At 55.5% G+C, this 13,561-nt stretch overlaps 1 protein-coding gene across 1 annotated transcript in view; it reads left to right on the top strand.

Moving 5' to 3' along the window:
- FAM83F (family with sequence similarity 83 member F) overlaps positions 1-12,092 on the top strand; it is a gene marked incomplete at its 5' end in the record, with an annotated part of 30,536 nt that extends 18,444 nt beyond the window's left edge. The window contains 4 exons of the mRNA XM_079714135.1: positions 3,416-3,583; positions 4,072-4,193; positions 5,021-5,703; positions 11,792-12,092. Of these exons, the coding sequence (XP_079570261.1) occupies positions 3,416-3,583; positions 4,072-4,193; positions 5,021-5,703; positions 11,792-11,841 (1,023 nt within the window). The 3' untranslated portion in view covers positions 11,842-12,092. The remainder of the gene's footprint in view (positions 1-3,415; positions 3,584-4,071; positions 4,194-5,020; positions 5,704-11,791) is intronic.
- Between the last annotated feature and the right edge of the window lie 1,469 nt (positions 12,093-13,561).

The raw sequence follows: 13,561 nt of genomic DNA on the forward strand, positions 1-13,561 counted from the left end.
ATTTATCCATGTCAATTTCATTTTCAAAGTTATCAATGTGTAAATATTCCTAGTCTTTTTACCATTTCTTTTTTTATTTTTATTTTTTTAATTTTTTTAATTTTTTATTTTTATTTTTTTGCTTTATAACAAATTTAATCAGTTATACATATACATATGTTCCCATATCCCCTCCCTTTTGCGTCTCCCTCCCACCCTCCCTATCCCACCCTCCCTATCCCACCCCTCCAGGCGGTCACAAAGCACCGAGCTGATCTCCCTGTGCTATGCGGCTGCTTCCCGCTAGCTATCTACCTTACGTTTGGTAGTGTATATATGTCCATGCCGCTCTTTCACTTTGTCACAGCTTACCCTTCCCCCTCCCCATATCCTCAAGTCCATTCTCTAGTAGGTCTGTGTCTTTATTACTGTCTTACCCCTATGTTCTTCATGACATTTTTTTTCTTAAATTCCATACATATGTGTCAGCATACAGTATTTGTCTTTCTCTTTCTGACTTACTTCACTCTGTATGACAGGCTCTAGGTCCATCCACCTCATTACAAATAGCTCAATTTCGTTTCTTTTTATGGCTGAGTAATATTCCATTGTATATATGTGCCACATCTTCTTTACCCATTCATCCGATGATGGACACTTAGGTTGTTTCCATCTCCGGGCTATTGTAAATAGGGCTGCTATGAACATTTTGGTACATGTCTCTTTTTGAATTATGGTTTTCTCAGGGTATATGCCCAGTAGTGGGATTGCTGGGTCATATGGTAGTTCTATTTGTAGTTTTTTAAGGAACCTCCATACCATTCTCCATAGTGGCTGTACCAATTCACATTCCCACCAGCAGTGCAAGAGTGTTCCCTTTTTTCCACACCCTCTCCAGCATTTATTGTTTCTAGATTTTTTGATGATGGCCATTCTGACTGGTGTGAGATGATATCTTTTTTTTTTTTTTTTTTTTTTTTTTTTGCGGTACGCGGGCCTCTCACTGCCGTGGTCTCTCCCGTTGCGGAGCACAGGCTCCGGATGCGCAGGCTCAGCGGCCATGGCTCACGGGCCCAGCCGCTCCGCGGCATATGGGATCCTCCCAGACCGGGGCACGAACCCGTATCCCCTGCATCGGCAGGCGGACTCTCAACCACTGCGCCACCAGGGAGGCCCTTTAAATTTTTTTTTTTTTGGTGGTATGTGGGCCTCTCACTGTTGTGGTCTCTCCCGTTGCGGAGCACAGGCTCTGGACACGCAGGCTCAGCGACCATGGCTCACGGGCCCAGCCGCTCCGCGACATGTGGGATCTTCCCGGACCGGGGCACGAACCCGCGTCCCCTGCATCGGCAGGTGGACTCTCAACCACTGTGCCACCAGGGAAGCCCTGAGATGATATCTTAAATAGTAAGAATTTCTTAAAAAGTAAATATATCTGTAGTTATTTCTCTTTCTTCATTCAGTATTTTATTTGCATCTCATCTGTTTTTGTCAGTCATGCCTGTCCTCAGTGCCGTTGCTTGTGCTGTTTTCTTTGCCTGAAATGTTCACCTCCTAGGCCCCTGGTAGCCCATGTGGCACCTGTGTGCAGATTAGGAAAAGGCATCTCTTCCTCAGGCAGGCATAGCTCCCACTCACCCCCATCAGCCCAGTGCCTGTGTGCAGTGCACAACCTCCATACCCATGCATGGCAGCCCTGCCCACTTCCCTGCTTGGTTTTATTCCCTGCTTGGTTTTATTCCCTGCTCATTTCTCATGGCACCCAAGGCCGCCCATTCTTCAGGTTTCAGCTTCCTCGGTGAAACCTTTCCTGTTCTCCCCTGGCTGAAAGTAATCTTTCAATCTTCCCCCTCCCTAAGTCCCTCCTTCTCTTCCTACCACCCTCCTTTGAACTCACATCACACATCATTTGTGCATCTCTTAAGGCATTTATCTCGTTTTATCTTATGTCTTATTATTTTGTGTGAATGTCTTATGATTCCAACTGGATTAACCCCTTGAAGTTAGGGACTATAGTTTGTCCTTAGATCCTCCCTCTGCCTGTGGGGCTTTGTAAATGTTACTTGTATGAATGACTGGGTATTAAATGTAGGAGGTAAGAAGGGCCTTATGTGATATTGTGTAAATGGTATTGGGGGGTGGTCTTTAGAGGCAGAGATCATGGCAGAGCACACGTGAAGGTGATGGTGATTGTGATGATGACGATGGTGATGGAGGATACACTTATTGAGCTTAACATGTGCCGGCACTGTGCTAAACGCTTTCCCAGTTTGCTTCTCTAAGCCTTCTCAACAACCCTTTGAGACAGGTGCTACTATGAGCTCGATTTTGCTGCCAAGGAAGCTGGGGCACTGATGAGTCAGCAGTGGAGTTAGTGAAGCAGGCCTGGTCTGCCTGGCTTCAGCGTTCGGGCTTTCAGTTGCAACGACAAGCAGACTCCTTCGACCATAAAATGGTTACCATTTATTGAAGACTTACCTACATATCAGGCATTGTTGATGCTTACAGATGTTATTTCTAATCCTGATGCCAAATGTATCAAGTACAGAGTATCCCCACTTTGCAGATGAGGAAAACAGAGTCTCATCAAAGTTAAGGGATTTGCCTAAGGTTACATAAATAGAAAGTGGTTATAATCAGATCTCTCTGACCCCAAAGCACATACTTTCCTCTGCATCATGGGCACAGTGCTTGGGGCCAACAAGAAAACCCTGCCTCTGGAGCAGAAGGTTTGTGTAGGAAAGTGGAGGAGGCTGAGGTCAGAAAGGCAAATCTGCCTCAGGCTGTGGAAGGCCTCGCCTTCCAGGATGGATAATCAAGACTGGCTTTTGGAAATCAAGGGTCCTAGGCAGGGACCTTGATTTGAGGATGAAGTGGGATGGTCTGGACACCTGGAGGCCAAGGGAGCCCGAGCTAACTGGAGCTCTGCCCGAATCTGTGCTCAGGGAAGCACAGGGCTTTGCACAGCTGCAGGGAGATCAAAGCACCCAGGTCTGCAAAGAAAGTGGTATCTGAGCAGATCTGCAGCTTGTGGAAATGGTCCATTTCATGCCTCTCAGTGACTGCAGCTCCTTGAACCTGCTTATTTCCCGAAGTCACCAGAACCAACTTTCCTCAGCCTCGTAGATCTCCACTGACATGGCTTCTGAAGAGCCGCTGGAAGATCCCCAGGGTGGGTAGTGGGAATCTGCCAAGGATGGAGTACAAGCAGCGTGGCCTGCACCCTCTGCACCGTCTTCATTTCCCAGAGCAGGGAGCCCATCTCCTGCTCACATGTGCTCGGAGGTGGGTGGGGATGTGCAAAACCCAGGAGTGGTGCAGATGGCATTTTTGACTCTTGGCCAGCACTTACCCCAGCCCAGCTGGTCCTCTGTGGGCCGCAGTGTGACTCTGTGTGTAGTCACCACGTGCCTCACTAGTGCCCTTCCCCGTCCAGGTCATTGCTGTGGTCATGGACCTCTTCACTGATGGTGAGATCTTCCAGGACATTGTGGATGCTGCCTCCAAGCGCCGTGTGCCAGTGTACATCATCCTGGACGAGGCGGGCGTGAAGTATTTCCTGGAGATGTGTCAGGGCCTGAAGCTCGCTGACTTCCGTATTCGGGTAAGTTGTATCACTGGGACTGGGGGTGGGAGGGGGGAAGGAAGTGGGATGGAGACTGCCTCTGCCCCTCCCTCTGCCTGCTCCCCAGTTCAGGGGCCCAGGTGAACAGCACTCTCAACCCCTTTCCTTCTGTCTAAAACCTTGCCTCATGAACTGATAACCCTAACTACATGCCCAGCTTACGTTTTATCCCAAGGCTGCTGAGGCTAAGGAGGCAGCTCCAGCCTAGTCCCGGGCGCTCAGCCCACAGAGTCACTGTCAGGGTTGAAGGCAGGGCTGTGTTTCTCTTCTGAAGAGCTTTCAGAGCAGACCGGGGCCACCTGGGCCCGTCAGAGCCCAAAGCCAGATTTGCTGACTTCCTCAGGCCATAGGAAGCAGAGTCAGGGTCCCATGGACAAGAGGATTCATCCTCCACCCACGCAGAGACTCAGCTTAGAGCCTCTAGGCCCCCAACCTGAGTGACAGTGCCCTTCTCCTCTTCTCAACAGAACATCCGTGTCCGCTCTGTGACAGGTGTTGGCTTTTACATGCCCATGGGGAAGATCAAAGGGACCCTGTCATCCAAGTTCCTAATGGTAGATGGTGACAAAGTAGCCACTGGATCCTACAGGTGAGTTGGGCCAGGTCAGAGAAGGGCCTAGGAGGCCTTTGTTCATGGTCAGAAGTGTTCATGTTCAGAAAGATGCTGGACTAGAGCCTCCACAATCATGAGTTTAAGAGCTCTTGTCTATTCTGATAGCAAAGAATAGCCTCCTGGCCAGTCCCTTCCCTCAAACTTTCTGGCTAATGGATTATTCAAGAAAGAGGGTCAACTTTTGTTGAGCATTAAGCACTGCCTGCCTTTCATGGTCCACAACAACTGGTTGCCTTTTGAGGCTGGAAGAGACCCGAGCACATGAAACAATTAATAAATGGCGTCAGTCCTCTTACATGGTTAAAGTATGGGGTTTTGCAGACGCTAAGTGCTCTAAAAATTCAGAGAAGAACTATTAAGGAATGGAATACCATTAACAGTAGTGGCAGCTATAGGTACTACTTATTAAATGTATGTTTGTGCCAGGTACTGAGCGAAACCTTTTATATTTGTTATTGGACTTTGAGCCTCACAACAACTCTGTGACTGTACACCTTACAAGCCCCATTTGACAAGGCACACAGGGCAGAAAGCAGGTTTGAATCCAGGCCTGACTTCTCTTGCCCTTGCCCTGCACCCACTGCCTACTTTCTGCATTTGAGGCCAAGCCCTGGACCAAGGGAGGATTTGGGTCTGTGGAGGGAGAGCACCCCAGCACGAAGGCAGCAAGGCATCCAGCCTCAGTGGTGGAGCAGGTCGGGCTGGGCAGCGGGATTTGAGATGGGCTCACCGAGGGGCGGCTGGCAGGGCGAGGCTGCAGACCCGGGCACATGTATGTTGCTTTTCTGTCCCTGTGTTCCCAGATTCACCTGGAGTTCCTCCCATGTGGACAGGAACCTTCTCCTCCTCCTGACGGGGCAGAACGTGGAGCCCTTCGACGTGGAGTTCCGGGAGCTGTACGCCATCTCCGAGGAGGTGGACTTGTACCAGCAGCTGGGCCTGGCAGGAGGCGCTGGCAGGCTGGGCCTCAACTACTCCTCCACCGTGGCTCGCAAGCTTATCAACCCCAAGTACACCCTGGTGGCAGGCAGCCGCCACCCACCTGGGGAGATGATGCGCTGGGCTGCCCGGCAGCAGCGGGAGGCCAGCAGCAATGCAGAGGGGCAGGAGGAGGGCAATGAGTCAGCATGGCGCCTGGAGAGTTTTCTGCACGACCTGGTCACGCTGGAGCAGGTGCTGCCCCCCGTGGAGCCCGTTCCCTCGGGAGAGCTGAGTCAGGATGGCAGGGTGGTCTCCCACCTGCGTGTGGACCTGAAGCCCAGACTCCGGGAGGCCCTTGCCCGAAGTGGCAGGGGAGAAGCTGCCAATGGGGAGGCCACTGCGGCCAAGGAAGGCAGGTGCTTCAGCAGTAGGTTCTTCAACCGCTGGTCCAAGAGGCCCGCAGCGCCCAAGAGCACGGCCAGCGCCCTCTCCCCTGAGGCCTTGGCCGAAGCGGAGTTTATGATGGGGAAGAGGCCCAACCAGGGCTCCAGTGGCGACGTCTCAGGTGAGCCCCTCCCACCGGGCCCAGGGCTCCTCAGGCCTCTGGCCCTGGTCCAGGAGTACTGCTGATTTTGCAAGAAGGCCGCCTCCTGGCAGGGAGAGCACATCAGCTCTGGGCCCTATGGTCCTCAGTTCCCATCCTGCTCTGGCCTTTGCCTGCGTGTGGCCTGGGGCCAGCCACTGCAGGCTGGAGTTTCAGTTTCCTCTTCTCTAAAAGGGGAAAGTGATGCCTGCCTCGCCCAGCTGTTCTGAGGATATGAAGTGCTCAGAACAGTGCTGGGCACAGAGTAGCCTGAGACTAGGGCTCTGACTCTAGGGCTTGTTCCAGCAAACCTTGTTCCTTGCTGGATCCGTTGCCGTCAGGATCTGACCTGGTCAAACATGCCGCACCAATGCCCTAGCCCACTTTTCCTTGTTTCTGTTGTAAATAGTTTGACGTGGCTCCTCCCTGTGTTTATTTGATGAGTGGTATTTGCCAGGCTGCTTACTTCTGGGAGAGATTGTACCTGGTGGTGGTATCTTTCTGCCTTTATCCCTGCCTTTATCTCTTTCTCTGGGACAGTCTCCAGAGTGGCCTTTTCTGGCTGGTGGTGACAGCCAGGGCCACTGCTGGCACCTTTTCTCATGTTGGCATTGCTGAGTCAAAGGGGTTTCCATGTTGGGGTTTCTCCCCCCATGGCTGTGGGGCTTTGCAGTGGTGAGGCTGGGCTCCCTGGCTGGCCAGGTAGGTAATGGCAGGGACTTACCTTGGGCAGCCTGAGTGCTTCCAGAATTCCTGTGTTCCTCAAGGCCCCAGCTTTGACCTGACATTGGCTGGAGTGCAAGTCTTCCCAAACACTGATGCCCCAGCCCTGCTAGAGAGCCTGACGCACTCAGTCTGTGCCTCTTAAAGTTAGGACAGGCCTGGAGTCTCCGAGAATTTGGGCACAGCAGCAGTGCCAGGGCTATAGCTGCATTTGGCCAGGAAGCATTTACTGAGCGCCTCTGTGTGCCGGGTCCTTCACTAGGTGCTCTCTCTCTCACTTGGCCCTCACAGGGGCCACGGAGGTGGCAGATGGAAGCTCAGAGAGGTGAATTAAGTGGTCCCAGGGCACAGTAAGTGGTAGTGGGGCCGGGACGCAAACCGAGGCTAGGGCCCATGTCCTGTCAGGGAGGGGTAGCTGGGCCCGTCCCATTCCCCCTGGGCTCCCTGGCTCCCCCAGCACCGGATGCTTCTGCTGCCCTGCACCTCTTGTTTGGAAGAAGGGTTGCCATGGTGAACACCTGGCAGGGAAGAGAGGGGGAGGGGCGAGCCCAACCACAAAAGGAGCTCTTTCCCACGTCCTGACTGCAAGTGAAGTAGAAGCTTTCTCTTCCTTCAGCCCCTCACCCTGAGGTGCTGTTTCCATAGAAACAAAAGGCCATTGTCTTATCCCTTACTGCTTCCTTTAGTGAGTCTCAGCATCAGATTCCCCTGCTTGGATGACTTGAACAGATCACTGACACTTTTGCTGCTCCCTGAGTGTTTGCATGGGGTGCCAGGAGCCAGCCAAACAGCCAGGGACAGTGCCCTGTACCAGCTCGTCTCCTGAGTGCCTGGCACCCAGAGAGACAGAGTCAGAGACAGAGAGAGAAGGGCAAGTGCATGAGTGCAGCGGCACGCACGAGGGATGGCCCTCAAGATCACCCTATTCCTGCTCCGTCATCAGGAAACACACAGGGTGGCCTCGTCCAGCACAGCCTCTGTGTACCTGGATGGGCATCCAGCCCCGAGGGCCTGGAATTCAAGTCCTTTAAGAGACCTTTCCTCTCCCTGCTGCTTTCTTCCCTCGAAGGCAGGGCAAGAAGCAGAGACTCCCCTCCCCAAAGGCCCTTTTTGTGGTCTCCAGCCTCCCAAATATTTGACTGGTTTAGTGCCTCCTCTCAGGCAGCAGAAGCTTATCAGCAGGACTCTGTGTGCCAGAGGGTCAGGTTCCTGGCAGCATGGGGGTCCCCAAGGTTGGAACCAGCAATCCTAGTACACTGGGAACTGTCATCTGGGAGGAAATCACTTTAGCTCTTCCCTTAGGGCCCCATCCAGGGAAAGGATCCCTGTCCTACAGTGAAGGTTCAGAGCATCATCAGAACAGCCATCGGATGGATCTCAGCTCCCAGTTCCTTGTTCCCCACACCTTGGACACATCTTTTCACCTCCCCAGGGCTGTTTCCTGGTTGAGAAGAGGAGGGGTTGATCCAGGGAGGGTTCAAGAGGTCCCTTTGAGCTCTGATTCTGACTGTCCTTTCTGTCCCTGCTGCCCTCTTGTCAAGGGAGAATCCAGGCCGATGACAGGGTGGGTAAAAGAGAGAAAAATAGGAAAACTAAGAGCTGACAGCCTGTACAATTACTTGATAAGAAGTATATAGTTGTCAAACAGCATGCAAATTTTTGCAAACCCAAGTGTGGCCCTTGGGAGAACCTTCAGAAATCCCTTCCTTTGGGTCTGGCAGTCCAGCCGGGGGGCGGCCAGGTAGTTTGAAGGCTCACAGCTCCCCCTACTGGTGGAAGCCAAGCACCCTCTCCTTCTGGTTTTTCTCTCAGCTGAGTCCTCACTCCTGCAATTGGCGCCTTTCCTGAGCCGGCCACCTGTGCCCAGCCAGGAGCTCGGGACTCTGGGGCACAGATCCAAACTCAGGGACCAGCAGTCACTGGAGAGCCTTGTCAAAAGAGTGAGGAGTCTGTCCCGCTCGGCTGGGCTCAGGAATCTGCATTTTAAACGAGCTCCCCGAGCGTTTTCCCACGTAGGGGTCCTCAGAGCAGCAGATTAGGTGACAAGGCTCTGCCCTCGGGGGCTGCCAGTTTGGGGGAGGGGGTTCCAGGTGATGTCCTGAAACCCCTCCTGGTCCCCCTGGGGAAATCCCTGGGACAAGGCCAACACTCTCGTGCACGGTAAGAGGAGGAAGAAAGGCACAGACTTTGGCTGAGCCCCTGGCATGTGCTGGGTAGACACGGTGCTAAATGCTCTCACCCAGAACCCACAGCCACGCTGCCTGATGACGTTGTTTCAAGACGAGACCCCAGAGGTGCAGAGAGGCAAGGCCCTGTGCCCACGGTCATGAGTGAGAAAAGGGCAGTGGGCTCTGCTGCCTCCCAGGGACTGCCAGAGCGTTATGGCCATCTCTGGAAGGTTAGGGTTGACACCAGCTGCCTACGTCTTTAAAGGCTGTTTGGAAGGGCCAGAGGCCTGAGTACATGAATGACTCCCCCCCGCCCCCCGCCCCCCCCATACAGAGGAAGAGGAGAGTGCCTCTGGGTCACCACCTTCCGAGGGCCCCTGAGCCCACGCTTCTGTTCCCAGAGTTCTCTGCGGTGACTGCAGCCACGGTTGCCTTGCCAGAACTCTCCCAGGTTCCCCTGAGTGGTGCGTGGATGGGCCACCCTGGCTGGCAGTGTGGTCTGGCTCCCAGTGCTGTGCTCGCTGGCTCCTGGATTTGGGAACTTCGGATTTGCCTGTGTCATCCCTGGGGTGGAGGTCTCAGATCTCTCTCCTGGAAGTCTGGGTCCTTGCCTGGGATGGAAGGCTGGGGAGGTGCTGCTGGGGTTCAGAGCTCCATAAGGGACCTGTGGGCCTCCAGTTCCAGGGTAAGCCTATTCAACAGCTGTCTTGCCAAGATGGAGTTCCAAAACTCAGTGTTGCCCCTGAGGTCACACCCCAGCTGATGTTCTCAGGCCGTGCTCTGATTGCATAAACATGAGCACTGTTACCAGCCAAGGTCTCGGTCACATGGCACAGATGAGGGGAGTTGAGGGGGCATCCTTTGAGGAGCTGATCCCACTGGGCTCCAGAGAAGAGGCAGGCATCCTTAGTCTCATTGGCAGATGTCAAAATCCCCTGCCCTGCTGGTCTCTTGGGCCTGGCCAGGGCTTCCGTCACCATCTAGGTGAGGGAGGGCACGTACGTCACCCAGTCACCGCCCACTGATGCCACTGCAGTTGCTCTTGCTATTAGATTGGTATGAACCCTTACGTAGCTTGCTGCTGCCTGATCGTTCATTGTTTTCAACAAATGTCTGTCTGTGCAGTGTCTGCTTTGTGCCAAGCACTGTCCTAAATTCCTGGTGTAGCAGTGGACAAAGTGAGCTTGCCCCTGCTCTTGTGTACTGGGAGGGGGACAGGGAGGGCGAGGACCTTCTTCTGAAGAGTGATCACGGAAGGCCTCTCTGGCAAGGGGGCATCTGAGCAGAGGCTTGAATGATGGGAAGCAGAGAACCATGTGGACATCCAGGGGAAGAATCTTCCAGAAAAGGGGAGTGTGAGGTCCTGAAGCCTGTAGGGAGGTAGAGCTCACTGTCCTTGTCATGGCCGTCTATACCATTGTCCCCTCTCTTGCCTGCCGAGCCGGACCAGCCAGGTCCTGACCATCGGACCAGGTCCTGATGCTCCAGGCCTTCCTTCAGGCCGCCTCTCCTCCACTTCCCGCCCCTATGTCCAGTCTCACTTCTTCCTTTGAAGTTTGACTTTCTCTCATGAGCCTCCTTTGGGCCGCCCGTGCCACATATACTTTGTAAAAAGTAGAAATGTGAGGCTGTTGATATATTCTCCTCCACTCATCTGAGCAGGTGTGATTGGCCACAGCGTCTGCTGCAGGCGGCAGCGGGCTCCGGTATGTGCGCCGCGGGAGGGGTGGGCTCGAGGGCTTAGTCCTCAGCCCGGCCTCCCGTCAGAGGCACGGAGGTGAATTCTGAGTGAGAGGTCCGTGTCCAGGCTCGCATCCAGCCTCGGAGAGTGGGTGGGAGTGTGGGGAGCTGGCCACAAACCTGCTCTGCCCCGGCTGCCCCCAGCCCACGCGGCCACTCCTCCCTGGCCTCGGGAGCCCAGAGGACTTTTCTCACCTGCCTCCAAAATTCTGCTGCCTCTGGGGCGAAACTCGGCATCTGCTCAGTAGGCCAAGCAAGTACAGCAAGCCGCTGAGGACAGGAAGTGGGGACGGACGTGTCCTGTGGCAGCCAGGGGACTGTGGCACAGGAAGGGCAGCGGAGGCAGCCTCAGCACCCGAGGAGACTGGAGGCTGACCCACCTCCGGGCCCTTGGAGCCACAGGGAGGTGGGCATCATCGTCTGGCTCCCCTCCCACCTCCTCGACGCTCTAGCTGCTCTCGGAATGGCCTCCAGGGAGGCTCAGCTGGTCCCGCAGCAAGTCCCGAGGCCTGGGTCCCGCTGGCCAGGCAGGGAAGGGCCCTACTCAGGCCTGTTCAGCGTCTCTCTTGCTAATGGCCCAGGAGAGGAGGCCGACACCACCTCCATGAAATTCACAGCTGAGGTGATACGGGAAGGTGGTGTGAGTGCCAGGAGATGACCCTGGCCCTGGTGGTGTGGAGAGGAACCGGCAGGAAAGAGGTCAGCAGCCGCCCAGGAGACGGCGGCCAGCGCCCCAGGAGGACTCCTGCAGCAGACACACAGCCGGCCTCTGCTTGGGGTGTAAAGGCAGTGGACACGGATGGAAGGGGCCTGGGAAGAGAAGAGCTGTGCCTCTCCACCCCTTTCCTCTCTGTGAAGGGTGTGCCCCGCGCCCCTAAGCCTGGGGTCTGTGCCACCATGCCTGGCTCCCTCCCGGTCAGCCTACCGGCCCCTCCTGAGGCACCGCTTTGCCCCTTCCACGTCAGCGGCCTGAGTGGTGGGAAGAGCTGAGATGGGGCTCGGCAGAGCGGGTACTGGCGCAGGCGCTGCCCGGCTCTGGGGGCTACTGGCCCCTCTGCCCCCCACTGTCAGGTCAGGCCGAGGATGCCCCCTTGCGGCAGGGCCACGCTGAGGGTCACTGACAGTGACTGCGGTCGCGTTTGTGAGCTGTGACGCAGCATAGGGTATTAGCAACTGGTGAATCGCACCGCTGAGGTCAGAAGATGGCAGATCCCTGATGCCCCAACCAGTGGTGGTCTTGCTGAGGCCGTCAGGACAGGGAGAATCTTTACTTTTGCTCTTCTGAGGACCTGCTGACCTGGTTTCAGCAGCTTGGGAGGGAGACAGTGACCCTAGCACCCAAGTTTGCGGTGTGGGCGGTGCATAGTAGAGGGGCTGGAGGCTAGCCCAGGGAGCATTTTACCTACATCCTCCCTCACCTGTGTCCCTTGTCTCTGCAGGTAAAACAAGTTCCATTCCTGCCAAGGCCAGCAATTGTGTGATTTTGTGAGCTGCGGGCCAGCTGTTGGCAGGACCTGTGGATGCCCCCATCCTGTCCTGTGGAGACACAGGTCAAACCCTGCACCAATTTGCACATCGGACACCTACTGGCCTCCTGCCCCTGCAGCCTCCATCCTGGCCTCAGGGACCCTGTATCCCAGGTGTGAGGGTCTGCAGCATCTCAAGACAATCACACGCCTCCACAAGACTGTCGTGGCCGGGCAGGGGATCACCCTTTGTTTACATGAAGTGGAAGCTTGACTAGTGTCCGGTCTCCTTTATGCCCAGCCCCCTCCCTCCACTGGGCCAGCCTTGCCCTGCAGGCCCCCAGATGGGGTGAGTCGATGTCTTTATACCTTAATGTGATGGGGTCTCCGGGGCAGCCCCAGCCCCCTGGCTTCTCCTTCCCTGGGCTTCCTGGTGCTGCTGGTCCCCCAAGAGGTTTGGTGGAACAGAAGGGACAAGGACAGGGCTCTGAGCCCGGGATCCAGTCTTGCTTGAGCTTCTGAAGTCAAGGTGGAAGATGCAGCGAGGACGGCTGGGGGCTGGCTGCTGTGGCCTTCCTGGCCTGTCCCTCAGACTGCTGCAGTGGACTCTGAATGGAATGAGGGCAGAATTTGACCCTGCCATTTTGAGAGCCCTTGTGCTGAAGTCTCCTTTCCCTCCCCCAGCACCATCCTGGCAGGCTCTGCCCTGAGTGGTCCGGGCCTCCTTGGCTATTGCCTGCTGCAAGCCCATCTGGCAGTTCTGCTAGTGCCTTTACCTGAGGCGGCTCCCTCCCGTTTTTTTGCCTTGATTTGCAGCCCAAAGTAGGGAGAGAGAGCCTGGCTGATGTTCTGATGGTGCTGGAGGCTGGGCCCTGTGTCACCAGGAGCGTTTGCCCTCCTCCCACCTCAGAGATGGCCCTCAGTCCCTTCACCAGCCAGGACTTACGTGCCTTCTCTAGTTATATGTCAGCCAAAGACCAGCCTTGGCCTCCTGCCGAAGTCAGACTGTATTGAGGAGCCTCAGCCTCCCTGGCTTCTTAGGGACCTGGCCTAATTGCCATGATGCCAGGCCAGGAAGACCAGCTGAAAATCACACACCACCCCCTCGTCATGCATGTGACTGAGAGGACCTGCGGAGAGAGATCTTGAATGGACAACAGAGAAACTGCCAAACCGCAGGCTCTGTGGCTGGCCTTGCTTCCGGCCGGGTGCTGGAGGCCTGGAGAGCCGGGCACTGCAGCGCCTGAGAAAGCACCACGCTCAGCCTCTCTCAGCCTCCTACTTCTGAGCCAAACTCTCGTCCTCACATCTTTCCTTCTGCAAAACCCTGGGGCACCAGCAGCACCTTGGCAAGGGGCCCCGGTGCCTGCTAGCACCTGACGGGAGAGGGAGCAAGGGGACCAGCAAGCACCCCGAGAGGAGCCTGGCCTCCCCGGTGGGTGGTGGGAGGGGCAGGAAGGAAGGGTGAACCTGGTTCTTGGGGGGTGAGGGACCCTGACCCACCTCTGTGAGCATCTGTGAGGATTAAACCCTTGCTGGGAGGTGCTTCCTTATGCACCAAGGCCTGGCGATGTGGCCCTGCTTGTTCTGGAGGGGAAGGGAGAGGGGGGAGGAAAACCAGGGGCAGGGGTTACACCTCAGCTCGAAGTGTTTGGGTGGAGAGAGCACTCTTGGTGAGCAGAGTGAACACCTCTGGGGCACGGGGCCGGGGGAGGCCAGAGGCGGGGACAAGCTCCTAAGCAA

The sequence above is a fragment of the Hyperoodon ampullatus genome, assembly GCF_949752795.1.
Source record: "Hyperoodon ampullatus genome assembly, chromosome: 11".
Classification (NCBI taxonomy): Eukaryota; Metazoa; Chordata; class Mammalia; order Artiodactyla; family Ziphiidae; genus Hyperoodon; species Hyperoodon ampullatus.